This window comes from Condylura cristata, unplaced genomic scaffold, assembly GCF_000260355.1.
Source record: "Condylura cristata isolate star-nosed mole 26May11 unplaced genomic scaffold, ConCri1.0 scaffold00009, whole genome shotgun sequence".
Classification (NCBI taxonomy): Eukaryota; Metazoa; Chordata; class Mammalia; order Eulipotyphla; family Talpidae; genus Condylura; species Condylura cristata.
Window position 1 is genome coordinate 45,653,205 of NW_004567110.1, and position 24,998 is coordinate 45,678,202.

Consider the following 24,998-nt stretch of genomic DNA (forward strand, 5'->3'; position numbering starts at 1 on the left):
TGCAATTTTACTCTTTAACCTCACTCAGATCTCTACTCACATGCTATTTACACTTAGGGGTCTTCCTAGATCACACTATTTAATATATCTCTGTTAATTCTCTTTGCCCTATGTTACTTTTCTTCATTTTCACTTGACACAATATTTATTTTGTGATTTAAATTTATTTTATTAATTCTTCTACTTTATTTTATCATTTATTTTTATTCTTTTCACAAGCATGAATTCTACATGAGTCAGGTGTTTATTCTGTTTAATGCTAAATCCTAAGCAACTATAGCAGTGATGGGAACATAGTAGGTCTCAGAAGATATTTACTGAATGAATGAACAAGTGAACGTTCAAGATTTTTTTTCTACAAAACTAAGGAGAATAGTAGATATGAAAGAACTCTGAAACATTAAAAATACACAAATTTAAGATATTCATATTGTAAACAAATGTACACATATGCATATGCAAAGATTCCTCATCTAGCAAAAAGAATTGTATATTTACCACCACAGTTTTAGAATAACATGTCCATCATAATTAATTTGGGTAAGATGCCAGGGTAGAACATCTAAAAATCTGATGAAAGCATTAGCATTGCCTTCTATGAACTTACAACCTAATAAGAAAGTAAATCTAGCATATAAGCTATTAATGCAATGCAAGACAGAAAAAAATAGCCACTCAATGAAATTGTAAAACCTATGTTTAAATACCAAAGAAAGTAATGATTAATACTGTCTAGGATTAATAGGGTAGATTTATAAGGTAAGTTATATTTGAGTCTTTTTGGGTATCTGGCACAGTATTAGGTTCCTTTATGTATATTATGTAATATATCATGTGGTTCCTTCTTTTTTTAAAGTAGATTATAAATTAATAGTATAGGTATAGAAAAACTCAAAAGTTTTTCAAACATTATTAAGTACAGACCATAACTAGTTCACGCAGCACAGAATATGAAAGGGAGGATAACACAGTGACTGAGAAGACGGATTCTAATAGTTAGAATGCCTCAGTTCAAATGCTGGTTCCATTAATTCTCAGCTGAATCTCTGTGTTTCAGCTTCCTGATCTGAAACAAAGGGTAATCGTCATATCCACATCTCACTATGTTGATATGAGAACTAAAGAAGTTAATACATGCAAAATGTTTTGACCAGTACCTGACACGTAAGTGCCATAAAGATGCCTTTGAACAACAAAAGAAAAAAAAGGAGTGGAGGGTGGGGGGACTTTTACTGATGTGCACATTAACAGTAACTTTAGGAAGGAACATTTTCTAATTCTGTAGCAATTAATTGCAAAGCTATACAAATTTCTGATTATCTAGTGATAATTTCATGGGAAGTAATGTATGAATAAAATTGAGCAATCAATAGGATATTGTTCAGTTTTATGGGATCAATGATAAAGAAGACAAAGAAAAAGAAACAGAGTGCTCTTTCCTTGGCATATTTATCATAATATTACTTTACTTGAGATTCTAAGAAGGCACAAGCATCTAGTAATGATTACTTTGTATCAGGTTAAATCTGCTACTAATGAGGAGGATAAGTTCTGGACAAATTATAAAAGAAAACAAGGAATCCAACCCTCCAAAGGAAGGCAATATGTGAAAAAAGTAAATATTTATCTGGATCTGGTTTTTCCTCTGAAGGCATCCCACAGTCCAAATGGCACTAAGCAGAGAGAGCACAAGAAAAAAGTCATAATAGTACTGGCAAAAGAGTCAAAGGACTGAGTATGAGTACGTCATACGATTAAAAATTAAGGGAGGATCCCAGAAAACAGGGAGTCACCAGACCCTCCAAAAATCTGCATATATTATCCTCAAATCCTTGGCTGATTCCTTATTAACGTATACAAAATCTATCACTAAAATATATATAAGCGTATGTGGAGGATACTCAAAGAAACTGAAGAAAAATAGCTAGAAGGAACCTGAGCAGAAATTTCTGTCAGTGGTTACCAAAAGGAAGAGTCTGTAGTTTGAGTTCCACTGAATTGGAGGGATCTTTGCAAATGCCTCTCAAACATTCCACAGAAACCTCAAAAGCAACATACTTTAGGAATTAAAACACATTTAAGGTCTCAAAGATTTTTCCTAGGACAAAGGACAAGAGCAAAATAGAACTTCCTAACAAAGCACCTATAATAAATCAAGGTAATTTTCCAGGGATTTGTCTATTTTCTCTATAATAAAAGAAAACACAAACTATAGTCTCTACAAAGAATCAATCACAATGTGTACTACACAATAATAAAAAAAGAAAGTACTTGCTATGTAAATAAACAGAATTGTAACTTAAATAGAAAAGTCAGTTTTTAGAAACATATAAATTAATAGAAATAAACTCATAAAAAGACTACCTGGGTGTTCAAATTAGCAAACTAAAGCTCAAAGGGGAAAGTGAAGGGAAATAATCAATAGAACCTCAATAATACAGGTGTAAATGAAGACCCAGAGGAAAAAAGATAGAGAACAGGCAGGGAAAAAAAAAAAAAACTTGATGACATACTCAACAAAAATATTTTCCAAATTTGATGAAAAAGTCAAAAGTTCATACATAGGTACTACATACTCAAACTGTTAAAAATCAAAAGAAAAATCTTTAAAACAAAGAAAATACATTCCACAATGGGAACCAGTAAGAATGCTGGCTGGCTTTCAAAAACAACAAGTCAAAGACAACTCTGTTATCAATAACAATTACACAAACTATAAAAAAAATAAAACCTCAATTAAAAGATTGTCAGGTCCTCCCTGGTGGCACAACAGGTTAAATAAAGCACAGTGCTATGAAGCTGTTCAGAGAGTTCAGTTCCCAAAAGGGTGCCAGCAGACCTCTCCTGACCTACCCACTGATCTCCTCAGCAGTGTACTTCACTGGATCTGCCAGTTCTGCTCCCCACTCTGTCTCTGGTGAATCCTTTCACCACCCCTACACCTCTGGCCTGTACCCAGTTCTTTTATGCATAAATAAAAAATCTTCTAAAAAACAAATAAGAGATTGTCAAATTGGATTTTTAAAATGAAGATTCAACTCCATATGATTTGCAAGAGATTCTATAACCAAAGACACAGAGTTTCAAAGGAAATCATGTAAAGTACTCCGATGGCTATGTTAATAATCTAGACAAAACAGATTTCAAGTCAAGGAAAACTGACCAGAATTAAGATGCTCATATCATCATATTATCATGATATTATCCTTCATGAAGAAATGACACTAATAAATCTATATTTACTTAAAAATAAGGCTTTGATAAATGAACCAAAAATTAGCAAGAGTAAAGGCAGCAAAAGACAGTCTTAGTTGAGGATTTTTACAACCATTTTTTAGTAGTTGAAAGGAAAAGTAGATCTCCCCCCAAAAAAACTCAGTACCGTTTGATTTTAATAACACTATCAGCCAAAATGCCCTAATATTGCATTTATAGAATACAACATGCAACAGCAAATTATAAAATTCTTTTCAAATGCACATTAAATTCACCAAAGTGGACTATATGATGAGACATTAAAAAAAATTAAATAAATTTAAAGAATATAATGAAGTTAAATAAATCAATAAAGGACACCTAGAAAATCCATAAATATAAGAAGTTGAGGTGAAATACATAAAATGAAATTTCATAAAATTTGATCTAAGGAGTTTAAAAAAAAATAGTTCAGAAGGAGGGTACACCTAGTCAATTTTAAAAACTCTATAGTGAAGGACACCTCGGAAGGGAGGAAGACACATGGGAAGACTCATCTATCCACTGTATCTTCTTTACAATTTGAATTTTTTATCATATATTAAAGAGGAGAAAAATAACTTCTGTACTTTAAATAATTCACTTGCCTTTCATATAGCTATCAAAGGGAAAACCTCCTTTGGCCAAGAGAGAGGCTTGATCACAAATACATAAAATGGAAAACACATACTCGAAAATGTGAACTCCACAGTTACCTAAACAGTAACAGCATACTTAAGCAGAAACAGGGACTTTACCTAATAAATAAGTTATGTTCATATTCCTTATTTTTCATCTACCAACACAAACTCAAGTTAACTAGTCTGTAGGAAAGTAAATACATAATTAAGCACATCTTGTTATTCCACTGACAAACCCTTAAACAGTGTGGCTCATTCTTATAAATGATCAGAACTAGGGTGGGAAGAATGCAATGGACTTTGGTGATGGCACATGGGTGAAATGGTGGTGGGAAGCACCACCAATTTATAAAAAATATAAAAATGGTTTAAAAAATTATTGCAACTTTATTTATCCTCACTAATCAACTCAATAGTCTACCACTTCCTTACTAAGAAAATAAAAAGGCAAAACAGAAATGTCTTTATCTTATGGCATTGTTCACTCATAGTCAATCTAATTCAACTTTGTCATTCTTGTTTTCAATTTTTTGAATAGAAAAAGTATTCACATAATTTAAAAAAAAACTGTATCAAAGAATAGTTATTTGGTGAAAGAGTACTACTCTACACCAATGACTCAATTACCCAGTTTTCACCTTCACCCATAATCACAAGAATTCAATTATTAGTTTCATATGTATCCTTCCAGAATTGTTTATGGATATACGCAAATTGTAGTACATTATAGCTTCTATATGTACTTTGCCTTTTTATTTAAAATACATCTTGTAGATTTTCCCTTTCAGCATATTTAGTTTATCATTCATTGTTAGACACACACATGTAGTATTATTATATATATATATATATATATATATAGTATTGTTTTATATGTGTGTGTGTGTGTCTGTAGTATGATAAATTTTCAGAAGAGTAATCTCTGGCCTAAAGATATATGTATCTGAAATAAGATCAAGTTGCCCTCCCCATAGGGATTGTATGCCTTATCAACGTTGTCAATATGTTAGGTGAAAATTCATAGTTCTTTATATGTAGTTTCAACTGGCTTTTTTTTATAGTGAAGGGCATTTTTACCATCTTCCATAGAACTTAATAGTCATTCACATTTCTTTTTCTATGAAGTATTCTTATTCCTGTTCCATTTTTTTTATTGAACGAATGACCTTTTGCTGTTTTACTTTCAGAAGTATTTTAAATACTAAAAGACAAATCCTGTCTTACAAATATTTTTCACTGTTAATGTTGCTTTGTTTTTATTTGTTTGGGGGGGTTGTTTTCATTTATTGCTATGTATTTTTATAGTAAAATAAATCTATTTTTATATTTAATAGATTTTTTATTTATCTTTTACAACATTGCTCATTTGCATACAATGTATGTTTGTATGAATTCTCCTTTTACATTTATTACCTGTAAAATTCCCACCACCAATTCACCTGAGAACCACCAACATAGTCCCTTGTGCTTTCTCTCCTGTTTTGATTCCTTTTCCTCCCTCTCCCTCTCAGAATGTCTCTGATTCGTGGTTGTTAATTGTGCTGTTGTTTAATTGTTGTTATTTTTTTCTGATCCCTTATTTGGTTCCCCTATAATCCTCCTATAATGAAACCATCCAATATTTTCCTTTTTCCTCTGGCTTATTTCACATGAACCTTTCTATGTTGCTAGATCCATCCATGTTGCTGCAAATGGCATGAGCTTAGATTTCTTGATTGCTGAATAGTATTCCATTGTGTTTATATACCACATCTTGACCCAGTCATCTATTTTTGGGCACCTGGGTTGTTCTATATCCTATCTATTGTAAATGGAGCTGCAATAAACATAGAGGTACAAGTATCTTTTTAAACTAATGTTTTTATGTTCTTTGGGTAGGAGTGGCACTGCTGTGTCATATGGTAGCTCCATTTTTAGTAGTTTTAGGAACCTCCACACAGCTTGCCATAGTTGGACCAGTTTGCATTCTCACCAGCAGTGTAGGAGAGTTCCTTATTCTCCACATCCTCGCCAACATTTGTTGCTGCCTGTTTTATTTTAATATGTGACCTTTCTCACTGGTGTAAGCTAGTATCTCATTGTGGTTTTGATTTCCATTTCCCTCATTATAGTGATGTTGAACATTTTTTAACAAACCTGTAGACCACATTTCCTCTTTGGAGAAGTGTCTTTTTAGCTGTTCTGCCAATTTTTTTACTGGATTGTTTACTTTTGGTGTGCCCGTTGAGCTTTTTGTAGATTTTTTTTTATCAGTCCCTTATCATTTGTATTGTATACAAAAATTTGCTCCCAATTAGCAGGGTGTCTATTTTGGTTAGTGTTTCTTCTGCTATATAGAAGCTTTCTAGTTTTGTAATTCCAGTTTATCTTTTCCTTCACTTTGTTTGCTTTGGAGGATAACTCCTTAAAGATGTTACTGAGTTGTTTGTGGTATAGTGCTTTCTCTACCTTTTTCTTCTCTATATTTTATGATTTCAAGTCATACATTCAGGGCTTTTGTCAATTTTGGGTTGTTTTTGTGCAATGTGTGAGGCAGTAGTCTAGCGTCATTTTTTGCAAGTTGTAATCCAGTTTTCTCAGCACCATTTAGTAAACAAACTGTCCTTTGCATATTCTTTGCTCCTTTGTCAAAGATTAGTAGTCTATAAATATGTGGTTTTATTTCTTGGTTTTCTATTCAATTCCATTGATTTGTGTGTCTGTTTTAGTTCCATTACTATACATTTTTAATTATTATGACTTTGTAGTAGTTTGAAATCAAGAGTTGTGATACCTCAAATATTCTTTTTTAGCCAGGAGATCTTTGGCTATTTGATTTTTTGTGGCTCAATATGAATTTCATCAACATTTGTTCTATTTCTTTGAAGAATGTTTTTGAAATTTTTATCAGAATAGCACTGAATCTGTAAATTGATTTCAGTAGGATGGCCATTTTGATAGTGTTAATTCTAGTCCATGAGTGAGGGATATCTTTCCACTTTTGTATCTTCTATTTCTTTTAACAATGTCTTATAGTTTTCTTTGTATAGGTCCTTTACCTCTTTTGTTAGGTTTATTCCCAAATATTTGATTTTTAAGTTTCAATCATAAAAAGGATGGTTTTCTTAGTTTCTTCAGATTTTTTGCATATAGGAAGGCTACTGATATTTGTGCATTGATTTTATATCCTGCTACTTCACTAAATTGTTCTATCATATTGACTAGTTTTTCCTGTGACATTTTTAGAATTCGCTATATATTATCAGATTGTCACTCTGGCTAGGATGCCCCGTATTATAGAGAAAAGAAGTAGTGAGAGTGGACAACCTTGCCTTGTTCTAGATGTTAAGGGAAAAGCTTTCAGCTTTTCAGCAATTGTTGAGGGTAACATTGGCAGTGGGTTTGTCTTTTATGGCTTCTATTATGTTCAGGTATGTTCCTTCTATCCCAAGGATTTAGAGGGCTTTCATCATAAATGGGTATTAAACTATGTTCAATGCTTTCTCACCAGCTATTGATCGGACCATATGGTTTTTCTTTTTCTTTTTGGTGATGTGTTAGATTATATTAATTGATTTTCTCATGTTGATCCATCCTTGTGTCCCTGAAATTAATCCCACTTGGTTATGGCATGTTATCTTTTTGATGTATTGTTGGCTAAGATTTGTGTTGAGGATTTTTACATCAGTGTTTATTAAAAAACTTGCCTGTAGTTTTGTGTTATTCTTGCTTAGTTTTGTTATTAGTATAATGTTGGCTTCATAAAATGTATTTTGTAATATTCCTTCCTTCTCAGATTTTTTGACAGAGTTTGTGTAAGACAGGCATTAGCTGGTTTCTGAATGTTTGGTGGAATTCATTTGTAAACCACCTGGTCGGGGACTTTTGTTTTGATTACTGTTTAAATTTCACTAGTTGTAATTGGCCTGTTTAGGTGTTCTATTTCTTGTTTACCTCACTTTGGATAACTGTACAGTTTTAGGAATTTGTCCATCTCTTCTGGATTGTTGAACTTGTTTGCATATAAATACTCATAGTAACCTATGATTATTCTTTTGATTTCTCTTTTTTTACTTATGATTTTATGATCCTATTTTTTGTGTTTTCTAATACTTTCAACTAATTGCCAAGAATATGTTGCTTTTTAACATGGTAAAATCAAAACTTAACCTTAATGAAATTTATTAAAATAGCCCAAATTCAAACTCTAATTGCTATGAAGCAGTATGCTTTCCTCTCAATGTCTTTAGTTTTCCTCTTTATTTGTAAGGTATATATTTTTAACAGAATTACATCCCTTAAAGTTACAATGTAAGATCATGTGAAATTAGATATATGGAGAATCATAGGGTTCTCAAGGCCTACTAGATCCTGGTTTCTTTTACTCTAAAATTTTGCACAACATAATTCTTAAAGTGTTATTAATTCTGTCCATGCTTATATACCCAACTAACTATATGGCTATTGGCATTATTACAATAAAAATTTCAGTTGGTTAAAGCAACAGTATAAGTAACTTAAAAAATTAAGTGCTCTGTATCAGACTTTCAAGTGATAGGCCATATTTGCATAATCAGGCATGGAATAAAATATAAGATAAAAAACTTATAGGGGCCCTCCCTGGTGGCGCAGCTGGTTAAAGCACAACACAAAGAAGTTTAAACCACTTCCGCATGAGTTTGATTCCCGCCTGCCCTGGAGGAGATCCACATGGCGAGGCAGACCTCTCCTGACCCACCCACTGCTCCCCTCAGCGGTGTACTTGTCGATCTGCCTGTTCTGTACCCCACTCTGTCTCTGGTGATTCCTCTCACTCTCCGCATCTCTGACCTGTACCCCAGTTCTGTACGAATAAATAAATAAATCTTTAAAAAAAAAACAAAACTCATAGACATACATAACAGAATAGGTCACTTAACTGTGTAAATTAAAACATTACATTAATAAACCTAGAAAATTTGGACAACTACAGCAATGACTCATATGAGCAGTGAGAAAGAGAAGCAAGTAGCCTTTACAGTACATGAAATATGGGAACTTTGTACAGTTGACTATTCAGATACATGAAGACACTTTCTGTTTAGAAAAAAGAAAAATAAGTGTTAATGATCAGAGTGTAGGCTTACCTTTTAAAAATTCCTCCTTGCAAGCAATGAAGTAGGAGTAAAGGACTCTCACTTTCTTGACCAGATTTCTTTAAGTCACCCTTAAACCAAGAATAACTGAAACATTGGACAACAAGTGTTCCAAACAGCATAAAACTTATTGTTAAAGCACCAAAAACATTTTGTTCTTCTTGGAAAAATCTGACAGAAACCCAGAGATCCACAATTAAATCAATTATATAGATTATAAATCCAATAATTAACATTATAAAATTCTTCTTGGTATATTTCATTATGAATCACAATAGCTATTGGCTATCTCTTTTCTCTTACAAAAAGGAAAAGAATGCAAGAACAATTTTAGTGCATCCTTTGGTACAATACTGAAATTTAGTATCTACTCTCTAAATAAATTTAGATGAATAAATATTATGAAATTGGAATGCTAAAAACCAAAGTGGCTAATTTTAATTTTGTTTTCTAAATCTCTTAATCCAGGTCCAGTGTTCAAAACTTTATTCCATCTTCAGCTTCACAATGATCTTTGTTACAGATGACAATACCTAAAATGAAAAATATGTATGTAAGATTCTAAAATCTTGAGTAAAGTATTAAAAGTCCTAGGTGATGACTTTATCAAAACTCTATTTTTTTCTAAAAAATAATACATTATCACTAAATAAAGTTCTCATAATAGCTTTGGAGAAATTATAGCTTTGGAAAAATAAATAAATCAGAAATACACTTACTAGCTGATAAATTCCTCTTAGATTATTTATCCTTTAAAAAATAAATCTACTCCACAGATATTTATCACAGGATCACTTACAAAGGCAAAAATGTGGAAACAACCTAAATTTGACAACATAAGGAACAGTAACGTAAATAATGGCAGAATCATAAAATATTAGTTATTAAAAAATATATTTGACAAAGGTACAATAGCTGTGAATATTCTTAATATATTTTGATTTAGCAATTCCACCTAAAAATAAGCCTAAAGAAATGCAAACATTTGCAAAAATATCTGTTCTTTATAGAACCATTTTCATAACAGTAAACAATTAAAAACTACTTAAGTGACAACTGAGAGGTCTAGTTCTATAAATTATAGCACAGCCATAACAAAAAAAATATGCCATAAGATCTTTAATAAGAATAAAGTAGCTTTGTAAAAGTGACTCTGGAAGCTCTCCAAGACTTTTTAAGTGAAAAAAAAAAAACAAAAAAAAAACAAGATAACTATAGCAATTATAATACGTAAGATTCTTACATATAATGTAAGAATGAATCATACATATGAATGAATCTTACATATAATCTTACATATAGTTTACTAGAAAGATAAATACAGCAATTAAGGTTTTTTTTTAATTATTCATGGAGATGGAAAGGAGTTGGGAATGGGAAACAAATGCAACCTCAATCCTTTAATTAAGTATACTATTTTTTGTTTAGTTTTACTGTGTGTGTGTGTGTGTGTGTGTGTGTATGCTGGCATGTTATATAATTTCTTAAAAACAATAATAAATGACATTTTTCAACAGCTGGAGAGTGTTTAGGCTATTAAGATAGCTAACATTTATGTAGCATATGTGTCAGGCACTAAAGTAAATGTTGCATATAAAATCACAAAGTGCCCTATTTTATACTTAGATCAAATTTAGGAAGTAGTTATTGTCATTATCATCCCTATTTTTTAATAGGGCTGAATGCAATCACCAGGCAAGTCTTGTATGACTCAAGTATTTTCCTAATTGTCAAAATTTCATATAAAACCCCCAAATTTTCACTTCCTAGATGAGGCATGTTCTCTCAATTACACCACAGTAACCAATCTTCCCACTTTAATCACTGAACAGCTGAATTTCAACACTAATGCAGCTACCTACTAACTTGCTGTCCTTAAACATGTTCTTTTACTTTCCTTTGTCTTGTTTTCTTCATTTGAAATGTGAATAATATAATATAAACAAACCAAAGGGTTGTTAAGAAGGATAATACATATAAATTCAAGTAGAAAAGTACTTGGCCGACAAGTGGATTTCAATAAATATCAGTTATCATTACTAGCTTGCCTGCTTGCCTGATCCCTATAAGCAACCGAGTTTGCTATCTTTGACAACTTAACTTTAAGTAATGTTAAGTAAAAAAAGCACTAGAGTATAATCTCAAAGCTTTGAAAATACAATGGAAATGCAAAAATGTTAACTGTGGTTTTATCAGGTGAATTAATGATATAAATGAATTTTTCTTTTTCTTCATTCTGTTCCATATGTATGGATTGAGTTTTCCCACCAAAATTCATATGCTGAAGTTCTAACTCCAATGCAACTATTTTTTTAAAAAGGCAATTAAGATTAAAAAAAAAAGAACATACTCTAGGCCCTCCCTGGTGGTGCAGCGGGTTAAAGCACTGCACTGAGAAGCTAAAGCCACTTCCACATGAGTTCGATCCCCGCCCGCCCCGGAGGTGACCACATGGCATGGCAGACCTCTCCTGACCCACCCACTGCTGCCCTCAGCAGTGTACTTCGTCGATCTGCCTGTTCTGCTCTCGCCGCCCCTGAGTCTCTGGCCTGTACCCCAGTTCTGTATGTACAAATAAATAAATAAATCTTAAAAAAAAAAAAAAAGAACATACTCTAATCTAGTTAAGGCTGGTGTCCTTGCAAGAAGAGGAAGTGAAAACTATCTTCCACTCCTACCAGCAGTACAAACAGAGGAAAGGTCATATGTGGATACAGTGAAAAAACAGTCATCTGCAAACAAATAAAAGAGACCTCACCCAAAACCTACTGCTAGCACCTTGATGCTGGACTCCCAGACTACAGAACTGTGGGAAAATAAACTTCAGTTGTTCAAGATACCAGTCTGTGGTAGCCTGTTACAGCAGCCTAAGTAGACTCACACTCTGTGTTCTATAAAGAACACTTACTTACTTTAAAAACAGGGAGGGGGGCCTCCCTGGTGGCACAATGGGTTAAAGCACAGTGCTATGAAACTATCCACAACCAGTGCAGCACATTATGAGTTCCATTCTTGGCCAGGGAGGGGACAGACCTCTCCTGACCTGCCCACTGCTCTCCGCAGCAGTATGTCAATAGATCTGCCTGTTCTGCTCCCTACTTTATCTCTGGTGAACCCTCTCACTGCCCGCCCCCCACCTCTGGCGTGTATCCCGGTTCCTGTGTTCATAAATAAATCTTATTTAAAATAAAAGCCAGGAGGCAAGTGTTACTAAAATTGCACACAAATAATACTTATGGTCTCTTGAATTTTATAATTTATAAGTATTTTGTTTAAAAGTCTTTAGAATAATATTAAAAGTTATTTCACTCTTCTTACCAAAAAAAAATGTTCATAATTATTATTTTCCCTTATCAAGGATATGAACAGAATGAACAAAAAAAATTCAATTAATTTTTCCAGTCTAGAGGGTCACAAATTTCTCTACAGCAGGTTTACCTTAAAATGAAAGATATTGGTCCTCCCTGATAGCAGAACACTATAAAACTGGCCATAGCCGCTCAGTGCAAGTTCAGTCCCCACCCTAGAGGTCCACATTGTACCCAGTAGGCCTCTCCTGTGTCGCCTGCTGTTCCCCTCAGCAATGTACTTCTTCTATCTGCCTATTCTGCTTCCTACTCTCTCTGGTGAAGCCTCTCACCCCCCGCACCTCTGGCCTGTTTCCCAGTTCTGTATGCATAAATACAATCTTTAAAAAAAAAAAGAAAGAAAGAAAGAAAGAAAGATATCATGCCCAATGTAAGCAAGGAGTTTAGAGAGATGAGATAAATCAAAAATCTGTTCTACTGAATTAATGAAGTATTTACTAAGAGCCCACCATGCAATCCTTTAGGCTCCTGCATTGTATAAAGAGATGAAAATCCCTGCTCTTTTGGAACTTACTTTCTAGAAAAGAAAGGTTGTCAATTAACCATGAAAATAATAAATAAGTCAAATGTTGTATTTGAAGGTGCCAGGGAAAGACAGCATGTTAAGTGAGATCAAGAGTTGAAGTACAGGAACTTCACAGGTTATAATTTTACTAGAATGGTCAAAGGAAGGTCTCATTGAGGTGATATTTGAATAATGAAGTAAACCATATGGGTATCATAGGGAAGAGCTTTCCAAGTAGGAGAAATGCCTAATTTGAAAGTTTAGTGTAGTAGATTTTGACTACACCTTCCAGAAAGAGAAGTTCCACAAAATAACCAGTACAAATTCCTTAGATGACTATGCTGGATGTGTTTAAAGTGTATCTCAGAAATAGTCTATCATTATTCTTTAAAATGCAACTTCTTACGAGCGTTACTATTCATGGGAAAAAAAACTGCATATATACTGGAAAATAGATAATAGTACCTACCATTTCTAATTGTTTACTACATGTGCAATATTTTACACACTTTATTTAATCCTTACAAATCCCTAAGAGAAGGTAATATTATTGGCCCCAAGAGTTGTTGTGTATTAATTATACAATCTTTAATGAGTAAACTGACTTCTAATGTAGATAATTTTCTTAAAATTACAAACTGTAATAACTAGGCATTCCATGTGCTTAATCATTCCCAACAAAGAAATCTTCCTTTAACTGGGATAGACAAGGAAACATCGGCAATTTTCAAGTTTTGTGAGATGTAAAAAATAATTTCTAAGAAGTTATAAGTTGCATTATTGGCAGAACAGACTCAATAGACTAATCTAACAACTTCTATATGCCTACTTTAGTAAGGCAGAACCTAATGCCAACTAAGAAGGAACCAACATAACTAGGCAATAAGCAAAGCAGCTCTCATAAAAAGGGCGGACAGTTCTTTCAATAATCAGGGCCATATAACATGTACGAAGGTTATTTTATCCCTATCCCTATAGTTGATCACTTTTCTAATATCATCTCCAAAGAAATAATGGCACCTTACAAAAATATGACATAAAATGAGACTTGTAACACTTACTAACATGACAGTTTTACGTGAATTTCATTCGGATGTCATCCCAGCTTCCCAGCTATCTGGCTGCCGGCCAAAATACATAACCTTTGCATGCTGTATACTATCTCTTCACAATAAAGCAGATCTTTGAAGAAGTAAAAACTAGCAAATGTTCAATTGTAGACCAAATTTAACAAACAAAATGTAGACTTACTTGTCCAATATAGAATGCCTTCTTTACTGCAAAATTCCTTCCAGAAAAACTTTAGTCTGGTAATCTTTTATTTCTTCTTCTGAAGACAAGAATAGTTGCAGGGTGTGTAAACCTTTCAGATCGCATACTAAAATGAAACTGAAATCACCTGTTAGTCATACGTAGGATTTTCTAATCTAGTGATAACAGTTTTATTATAACAACAGTACACCCCTTTACCACTACCCCATAGTGGGAAGGAACTAAATGGTTCCTTTAATAAGCTGACTAGTGTATTTTACTATACTTTTCAATTAAGGTTTAATACAATTTACTGACAGCATATTCACGCGGACAAAAATCCATGTTTGAAAGGGAGACAGACTCTTGAATTTGAAATACTCTGATAAATTAAAAACATCATTAACTTAGCTCTACCTACAGTTTCAAATTACAATTCTCAAATCCTGGACTTGACTGTTGGTTTCTGCTCCCCCAAAACAAACACTTCCATTTCCAAGCCTTTGCTTGAGATTATCCACTGTCTAGAAGGACCTTGTACTTCTGACTGATGTTCTTTCAACCCTTTAAGAATCAGCACAAAACACACCACGTTAAGCTTTCCCGATCTTCCCAATTTGATTCTCTTCTTCCTCCTTCAGTTATATCTGTCTAGAATTTACCATCAGATGTGTACTTCCTTCATGGTCATGTGTCTCTAGAAAGTCAACTACCTTACTCATTGTTAACAAACACCTAACGAACCAAAAGTAGTTCATCTGTATCTCCCTTGGGGAAGTGGTTAAACACCATAGTCAGAACTAGGTGAGAGTGATCATGACTCGTGAGTTTTCTTCTAGATAAACTGTAACTTTTTTTTTTTTTTTAACGAGAGCAATTGTTCATACTTCTACTGGGGTTTTTAGTAGTCACCAGATTAAGATTCTTAGCAAGAAAGTGATTTTTTCTTAGCTCCTCCACAAGACCAACTTAGTTCTCCGCGAAGACAGGGAGAAGCAAGCTTGCTGAATTGGGCTTCCAGCTCCCTCGCTTGGCCACGGCTCCAAATCTTCATTTTTCGTTTGTAAAATGGGATAAAAAAGTGCCTTCCTCTTAATAGTGTGAGGATTAAATGAGATAGTAAAAAGTACTCGACACGGCAGAAGCGCTAAGTCACCATCAGTTACCACTATTATAAATAGAAAAACCGGTGACGACACACACCCCCACTGCCAGAAAACCGAGAGACCAAGCCTGCGCGACCCGCCTGCCCCTTCCTTGCTTCATCACTTCCCAAGTTAAAATTTCTCTCGCCCACTTGAACTCGCCTGCAGGCACTCAAACTTCTCAGAAAAGAACCGGAACTCTGACAGGAGGCAGCGCCCCGCGGGCCCAATCCAGCGTCGCCTCACGCCGCCTTAGCCACGCGCCCTTAAACTCCCTCCCGCCGCGGCTGCGCTGTCACGTGACCCACGGTCGCGCCCCCGCTCCGGCTGGGCTGGCGCTGCGTCACGAGGCCCCGCCCCCGGGCCGAGTGGCTCCTTCCGCTCACGGATCACGCGGCACGCTGCGCGCTGGCTGGCGGCTCGTGCAGAGATGGCTGCCACCCTGCAGCGCATCGAGCGGCTGTCCAGTCGAGTGGTGCGCGTCCTGGGCTGTAACCCGGGCCCCATGACCCTGCAGGGCACCAACACCTACCTGGTGGGGACCGGCCCCAGGTAAAAGTCCCCCCTACCCCCCACACCCCCACTCAACATACACAGCGGCCCGGGGGCGTCTTGGAGCGGGGGCTCCGAAACTGCTCGCAGTTGGCGGACTGGCTCTGCGCAGACAGCCGGGGCGAGGGGTCCGCCAGCTGGCGGGGCAGCCCTGCCTAGGACCGCCCGCAGCCACTGCGATTCCCGATCTCCCTTAAATCACGCGGGTGGTATCCTCTCAAACTTACAAATGTCTAAAGAAGGAGAAATAATGAGAAGGGGACTGGTTTTGAAACCAGATTTACTTTGCTTGCTGTTTGAATGCTGGTTCAGCGCATTTGACAAATTAAGATCGGCTGCAGTGGAGAATCCATGGAAGCGTTTACTTTCTTTGCTGACCTTTCACTTTTCACTGGTGTTTTGCCCTGAGTTTAACTTCCCTTCTCAAAAGCATACTGTGCTGAGGCCTTTTTCTTAAGTAGGCAGCAGAGGGCAGGATTTCTTTGCTTCCAAATTGTTCAAATCCGTGAAACCTAAGTTATTATACTTTGTGAATAGAATAACCTATCAGTATTAACGTTTTCCTCTTGTTCAGTTCCGCTGCATTCTGTTTTAGTGAAAACACTCAGAAATGAGATTGGTTTGCATTGAGCAATTTTGTACACCTAGTCTTTAGTATACCCTAGATAATACAAAATGAAATCAAGGTATAGTTCCCTTTGAGCTTAGAATCTAATTGTTTAGTCTTGTTACAATAAATTGGAGTTTATAGTTGACTACGAAGAAGAGTTCAGTAGGTATAGTCCTTTAATTTGTTTAAAATATCTACAGTATTTGCGTTTTTCCAGTAAATCAGAATTTTAGAAGAGTGGGCCAGAGGAACTGGAAGTATTTCAAGTCAAGCAGGTAAACTATTAAGTCCAAAATACACAAGGCAGGGTCAATAGGTACAAGAGCTTTGGACTGTCTCCAGAAGCTTGTGGAGAAATAAGCAGGGCTCAGTCTAACTTGGCTGGAACTCCATCACCCCCAGAGTTTCCTTGGGCATTCTCTTGTCTCCTCAGTGTGTCATCTTAAACTGGTCCTAAACTCAATACCTAAGATGAAAATTGCATATAGTCAGTTGCCCTAGTAAGTATATTAGGAGAACATCTGTTGGAGAACTGTGTACTGTCAGTAAGTTTAACACAGCTTGTATTTTCCCCACCACGAGTAGTTCCATCTGAAATCCAGACAAAGAAGTTGACTTTCATTTAGAAATCATGTTGTTTGAAAAATACATAACTGTATCTTTAAACACTAGAATTACATGAAGAGCAGCAGGGTACTTGTGCTAAAGAGAGATAGAAAACCTGAAACTGAGGGAAGAGCAGATTTGTATCTTACACTCAAAAACCTCAGAGTGAAAGGTCACTGTAAGTAGAATCACTCCTATTAGATAGATAGATAGATAGATAGATAGATAGATAGATAGATAGATAGATAGATAGATAGATAGATAGATAGAATAAGTTAATATGCACATGATACTACTGTACTGTATTGGGTAAAAAGTGACTAGAAATAAATATTAGTTGAGTCCAAGAATGTCTGATAACACTCAAAAACCTCATAGAGTGAAGTGGTCGCTGTAAGTAGAATCACTCCTATAAGATAGATACGTAGATAGATAGATAGATACATAGATAGATAGATAGATAGATAGATAGATAGATAGATAGATAGATAGATAGATAGATAGATAGATAAGATAGATAAGATAGAATAAGTTAATATGCACATGATACTACTGTACTGTATTGGGTAAAAGGTGACTAGAAATAAATATTAGTTGAGTCCAAGAATGTCTGAGAGCACTATCCAACTGTTTAGCTGCACAAAACAGTTATAAGATACATCACTAAACTCAATGGTAATTTTCCATTCCCATTTGGTACCTTTTGATACCACTAACCTTCATTTGCTAACACCACATTCTCCTGGTTTCCTCTTAGCTCTAGTTGCTCTTTCACATATCATGAATAGAATCAACCTCTCTTCTAGATCTTTAAGTGCTTTTCACTATCCTTTGCTTGGTGTGATGGCTTTAAGATATGCCCACAATTCTTTGATACACCCCCCTCTTCAAGAGGTGTCTAAGTCTCCCCGTGAGTCACGGCTAGAATAAGAGTACTAAAGTAGAAACAGCTTCCAAGACAAGATCACGGAAGGCACTAGGGTTTCTCAACCTCCACCCCTTCACTCACCTAGAGAAGCCAGTTGCCTTCCTTACCTGAGGATGCTCAAGCAGCTCTGTGAAGAGGCCCAGTGTTATGAAAGTACAAGATGCAATCCTAGTTTGTCTTTATTATGAAAATAGTAAGTACTTTCAAGGCAGATTGTTTAACTTCTAATAGGAAAAGACATGCAGTGGAACAGAATAGACAAAACAGTTTACCCTGAATTTCAGATTCCTTCTTTATACAATGAGGGCTGTATATTACCTGCCTCACAGGGATGAAATAGGAGTCATTAAAAGTTAAGTTGAAAATCATCTCAAAAGCATTTAAATTCTGTCATGGAAAGCATAAAATAATGTTAGCAAATACTTTTGTCATTTCCCTCATAACATCCAGACAATATTGGGTGTTCGTACTAAGTGCTCAAAAAATGCCCGACAAATTTGTAAGAGTGACCACAAAATGACAGACCATTTAATAGCTGTCTTAATATTAATATAAAATACCTAAAAGAGGAAAATGACTCTACTAATTTCCATCACCTGAAGAATTTTTTCCTTTATTAACATAGCAGTGTTGCAGTGTCTATTATATACCTAACCTTGTGCTCCAGTGAATAAATCAGTCATAGACCTGTACAAATTCTTCTGCACTCTTGTCCCTTTTATTAGCATAACTTGAACTTTCAAGATGACCTCCCTAGGTAGAATACTGTCTGTTGCCAAGAAAAACAGTTTACCAGCCCACAAAGAGATGGTACTAATGCTCTGCTGTAACTATTCACACACATAGCAATAGAATTACTGTTTGCTAAAGAAGAAACAACATTTTGGAGCTACAGTTTTATTTATGCCTCATGTAGAGTAATTCCAGGTGTTTGCTTAAGGAGGCCTCTTCTACCTAGCTTGAACAGAGAAATCACTGTGCCTTGAATCTGAATATAATGCTTTCAAGCACTGCTTCTTGCTTGTTAAGTGAAACAAATCAAACTTTCTGAAAACAAGTCTCTTCTGTAAAATGAAATAATAATAATAAGGATGGAAATCAATAATAAAATTGAAAACACCAAATGCTAGTTTAAGTTGCTATGCCAGTATGTAAGAGGTTATCAACATAACTTTTTTGTTTACTATATTTTTAGGTTCTATATTTTTAGGTTCTATAGCATGGGGAAGCTTATATTTTTAGGTTCTATAGCATGGGGATCCATCACTGTTAATAGATTGTGTTTAATCCAGGACTTTTTATTTTACTCACTTTGTTAGGCTTTACTTTGTCCATGCCTATTGTACTAGACCAAGACAAAACCCTAGTGCCAGAATGCTGTCACACACTTGCCACAGAGGGCACAATCATTTTTTTTTTACTAGATTTAATGGATCTATATATTAACCCTATTAATCTCATATTGACATCTGATGGACATGATCTCACCTGGCCTTTACAATAAAGACAATACTTAAATTTAGTTTCAGATTACAATATATTTCAAAAACAGTTTCCTTTAGAGGATGGGGGTAGGGGAAAGGAATTAAAAGTAGGGGCAAGGTTTAGGTGTTATGCAAATATTGAAGAAGTCTTAGCCTGAAGCATGGAAGAATCCAGAAGACCCCCAAAATAGCCTTAGTGATCTTAATTAAAACATCAAAAGTGTGCAGTTACTAGGTAACTAATCCCCAAATACATGGAAGCAACCAAAATCTAGCATATTAAGCTAGCAAATATTTGTTTGGAATACCACAATATTGTAGTTTTGTATATTTTTCATTTTGTGTGTCTAAATGCACAGTGCTAAGAATGACACCATATGTTATATATATGAAAATGAATCCATAAAGTCCTGAAATCCTTGAGCAGTCTGTATTGCTCAGCTTTGCATTTTATAAATTATATAGCACAGCTTCTATATGTGGTAATCATTCCTTAAAATTTATTTTAAGTTTATTCAGCTATTTATTGAGTTCCTGTTATGCAACAGGGCTGTTCTAGACAATGGGGTATGTATCAACAAAAATAGTTAATGAATGACATCCCAGACTTGGTTTTATCTGCTTTTCTCCTTTCTCTACCAGAATCAAGAGTTATTAGCCTGAGATATGCTATAGTCTGTTGCAACAGGAACTTCATTGCTTCTTTGTAGGAAGAACAAGATGAGGGACAAGCATTCATGGAGCAGGTTTGCACGGCAAGACGCTGCTACTTGAGCAGAAGTTCTTGTGCCATATTTTGAAAGCATACAGGCTAGTAAAAGCTGATCATGTGAAAATGGTATGAGGAATAAAATCCAGAGGATGGGTGACAGAGTTGTATGAGGGACAGGGAAGGGGACATCTTGACCATACATCAAGAGACATTTGCATCAACAAAGTATTCAGTGTTATCATAGGCAGAGTTATCCTGAGACCACCATGGAGACAGCCATGTGATCAGGTCAACAACGACCTAGGCATCCTTGGGCCTGCCTCATGATATGAGCTATACTCTGTAGGTAGTCAGGGAATTCTATGCTGTGATTTGTAGATGGCAAATAGGTCACAGTTGCCCATGAGTGGCCAGCTAGTCGCCAGCTCATAAGAACCCACAATAGTCCTCCAAAGGGTTATATTTCAGGGAGTTTGATCTTTGCTAGGGAAAAAAATTATACTTTTAACCACCAACTGCAAGTTAAGCTTTTGTTTAATTATGAATATAGGCATAAAAAAAAAAAAAAAGCTCACAGTGTAATGTAAGTATTTTTTTCTCTAATATTTTCATAGGCTATTACAATCATGATAGCTCTCAAAATAGTGTGTACATCATTATTTAGAAATTACAGTAATTAGAAAGTTTGGTGCTGATCCTAATTTTCATGGTCGTGAATAAGCACATGGAATATACTGTATCAAGTTTTTTTCATTTTTTTATATAAGTGTAACTGGTTTATTTGTAATCCTGTGTAATTTATGCATTCCAAAATATTATTCTGAGACTGGTCTGTAGGTTTCACCACACTGCTAAAGGGGCCCAGGAAATGAAAAACGTTAGGAACCCATTACCTGTCATTATTCATCAAAAACTGCTTAAGTATTCCTCGTATCTGGAGAAAATAGGCGTTGGATTTGAAAAATTATGAGTTCAAATATATCCTGTGACATTGAGTAAACTAATGTCCAACTTTTGAAGGCCTCAGTTTCCCTATCTATACAAGAGTAAACTTTCAGGATTGATCTGATAATTAAATGAGTTAAAAGTAAAGATAGGCCCTCCCTGGTGGCGCAGCGGGTTAAAGCACTGCATTGAGAAGCTAAAGCCACTTCCGCATGAGTTCAATTCCCGCCTGCCCCGGAGGTGACCACATGGCGCGGCAGACCTCTCCTGACCCGCCCGCTGCTCCCCTCAGCAGTGTACTTCGTCGATCTGCCTGTTCTGCTCCCCGCTCTGTCTCTGGTGAAGCCTCTCACCGCCCCTGCACCTCTGGCCTGTACCCCAGTTCTGTATACATAAATAAATAAAAAAAAAAAGTAAAGATATTACCTTATTTATTCATTTAGCATTTATTTATTGAGTATCTAACTTGCAGCAGAAAAAGACAAGGCTTCAGCCTTTGGGGCTCAGGAGGGTGTGGAGATAGACAATAAATAAGTAAACAGATAAACCTATAGATGCCAGTGGTAATAAGTGCTGTAGGGAAAAACAAAAGAAGATGGTCTGTAGTATCATTAAAATTCACTATGACCCAACCCAGACTCAAATTTGCTCCCTTCAGTGTTTACTGTCTTGATTAATTACTCACTAGTCATCTCATCTGAAAAACCTCAGAATCAATTCTTTTCCATTCCCTTCTTGTCCAATTATCTAAAAAGCTCCTGTATATTATACCTCCTAAATGTTCTTTAAACCATCTCTTCCTTAAACTTCCACTGCCAATTGGACCTTACAATGCACTATTGGACTGGATAGCTGTCTGGTTTCCCTCTCTCCAAATGAGTCCATTGTGACGCTGTACCTGTAAAGTAGAGCCACTGCTTTTTGGAATTAAAATGCAGCTAGACCTTAAGGCTGCTGTCCCCCCACCTCACCCCACCCCCATCTGTGAGAGCAATGTGTTTTTATTTATTGGTGCTGACTTTTAAGGGATAGGATTAGGGAAACAAGCCATCCAATATAAAATAGCCATACAGTTAACTCCTGTCAAATTTACCCTATTTTAATGTTCCACAAAATGCTTTCTGATATCAGTCACTACTGCTTCTTTCCACAACTTATTCTTCCCATCCTCCACTAGGAAGTAAACAGGGTTTTTATCAAGAATAAATAGATAGATAAATAGATAATTCATAAAAAGTTACTGCCAAGAGATGAATGATGAATCTCAAGACTAATCCCTCCCCCAGCCTGAATTAGGCAGCTGTTAACTTTAGAAATTGTATGAATTAAGAAGTTTGAGAATTGGTTCTTGAAAAGGAAAGTGGAATCCTCTTTTAGTTCAGAAAAACTTGAGAGAGAAAGAAAAAATAGAGGAAGGGCAAAAAAGTATAAGGAAGGTTCAAGACTACAAGCAAAAAATGTAACTATAAGGTTATATATGCTATAAGTATACTTATAAGAAAGCAAACAAATCACATTCCCCCCATATTTCTCTGTTTCCGTTTCATGTGTGAAGGAACCAATGTAAAACTTCAATATTGAGCTTTGTATCTACTGCAGAAATTAGCTTTATTAGGGAGAACTTCGAAACAATTTCTTTCAGATCTGAGACATTTGAGGATATTGTAGAAGACCTTAAAGGCAAAGTGAACAAGAGTACATATTGTGGTACAAAATACTGAGTGAATGCTGGCTTGAATGTACCATAACCTTGAACAAGCTACTTAATTTCTATATATAATGGAATATCTTAACTTACGCTGTTATTAAAAGGAATATGATGGTTAAAAAAGGCAATGTCCTTCAATTAATGCCATATTTAAGTGCTGGTAAGTATTTATTCCTTGTTTAGACCTAAATTTTGAATATAATTTAAATAGAAGATATTCAATAAATGGTTTAAATTTTGGCTCTAAGTTTTGAAGAACTTATAGGTAAGATTTCTATAGTGAAGCTACAGTTATGGATCTAAGAATGTTGAAAGTAAAGCAATAGATACAGTTTCTTAAATGGAAATATTCTAGTTAATATGTTAGTATTAACTCTGTTCTGGTTGTGTTAATTATCTTCCATTTAATTTTCAGGAGAATCCTCATTGACACTGGAGAACCAGCAATTCCAGAGTACATCAGCTGTTTAAAGCAGGCTCTGACTGAATTTAACACAGGAATTCAGGAAATCGTAGTGACTCATTGGCACCGTGATCACACTGGAGGCATAGGAGATATTTGTAAAAGCATCAGTAATGGTAAATAAAAAAACTTTCACTAAACTTATTATTAAGGAAAAGCATATTTTCAGAATAGTTTGTTTCAGTTACAGGATAAGTAAATAAGCTAGTAAAACACCTATTGAATATCTTATATTTAAATGATATTTTTAGACATTAATATAACTTGAACACTCTCCAATTTTAACAAAGGAATGAAGAAAAAGTCCTATTTTGTATTTCAAGTGTCTTCTCTTTTTTGCTCCTTTGCCTAGTGGTGACCAATTTTAATTTGATCTGTATGACAATTTCTACATCGTGTTTAATAAAAACCAACCATTGTCGACAGATACTACATACCAGGCATTGTGCTTAATACTTTATGTGGGTACGCTCATGTTGGTGCTATAATTGTCCACATTCTAAATATGATTTTAGGTCTTCCAAAAATTTAAGGCAATTGCTTTCAGATCCTAAAATACTGGTGAAAGATCACTGTATTATTTTTTGTGCTTGACATCTCTTCAGTAATGACATCTTACTATCTAGCTCCATATTCCTTCATTCTACTATCACACACATAGATCATTTAAATACTCAACTAACTGCTATAAATAGATACATTTTTGACAGAAGGGAAATAGCAGTGATCTGAAGAAAGAATACTCTCATGAAACATTGATTCTAATAGGGAGGTAAATGGTAAATAAATAGCATGGGAGGGTGCTTTGGGAAAAGCTAAAGCTAAAAATAAGGAGAGAATAAGTGGAAAAGGACAGTGCACCTTACCTAAGATGCAAAGAGAACAGTAATCTACACTGGTGTCTGAGAGAAGGGCACCCCAAGCAGAGGGCACTGCAGGAGCAGATACGGGAATGGGTGTACAGTTGGCGTGGTCAAGGCACATGAAGATGGCCATTTAGAAGAGGATGCACATTGCTTTCAGCTAATGTTTTTGTGTGTTATTTTTATGTCAAGATTACAATTGCAGCACTAAAATATTCTCAACTGCAGCACCCAGTATCACCACCCTGTACACTGTAAAAAAGTGTGTAACATATCTATTATCTACCCTCTTCCAGTCCAGCAGAAGCCCAAGGAGACTGTGCGCTATAGGAACTCATTCTCTCAGTCTGATGTTTCCTCATCTTTCTTTCCCTGTTGGGCTACCCTTTAAATTTTGTAAATTAAAAAATTACACTGAGGGTTCTTAATTACCTTTGGTCAACTCTTAGAGCATGAGGGTCAATTTGAAAAGTTAAAATGTTTGCAGCTCCTTTTCTACTTGAAAGATCAACTTCATTTAGTTTTAATTTATATATATAAATGGTATCAGTTTTATGTGTATTAAATTAGTGGTGTTTTAACAACTCTAAACACCTATATGACCCTATCAAGGTAAAGAATACTCCCCTCACCCTAAATATCAGTTCTGTGTCCCTCAGGGATTTCTCCTCCACTTCCAGCAACCAGTGATGTGCTTTATTGCACTATAGGTTAGTTTTGTCTATTCCAGAATTTCACTTAATGGCCAATACAGAATCACTTTCTGTGTTTTCTGTGTTTGACTTTTTTCACACATTATCTTGTTTTTGATATCTACCCATGTTTCATGTATCAGAAATTTGAATTTCCAAGTAGCAGCTCATGGTAGG

At 35.3% G+C, this 24,998-nt stretch overlaps 2 protein-coding genes across 3 annotated transcripts in view; one reads left to right on the forward strand and one right to left on the reverse strand.

Annotated features, from left to right (window-relative positions):
• The window catches only part of XKR9 (XK, Kell blood group complex subunit-related family, member 9), a 65,194-nt gene that overhangs the window by 8,159 nt on the left and 32,037 nt on the right, over positions 1-24,998 (reverse strand). The window contains exons 2-3 of one of the 2 annotated variants that reach the window (XM_012723106.1): positions 14,114-14,240; positions 8,981-9,522 (exon numbers count right to left, since the gene is read on the reverse strand). In XM_012723106.1, coding sequence (XP_012578560.1) covers positions 8,981-9,252 — 272 coding nt within the window. In that variant the 5' untranslated portion in view covers positions 9,253-9,522; positions 14,114-14,240. Of the gene's footprint in view, positions 1-8,980; positions 9,523-14,113; positions 14,418-24,998 lie in introns of those variants that run through there. The other variant, XM_004679809.2, reaches the window with a different exon arrangement.
• The window catches only part of LACTB2 (lactamase, beta 2), a 30,365-nt gene continuing 20,989 nt past the window's right edge, over positions 15,623-24,998 (forward strand). Inside the window, exons 1-2 of the mRNA XM_004679810.1 lie at positions 15,623-15,810; positions 23,219-23,382. Coding sequence (XP_004679867.1) covers positions 15,689-15,810; positions 23,219-23,382 — 286 coding nt within the window. The 5' untranslated portion in view covers positions 15,623-15,688. The remainder of the gene's footprint in view (positions 15,811-23,218; positions 23,383-24,998) is intronic.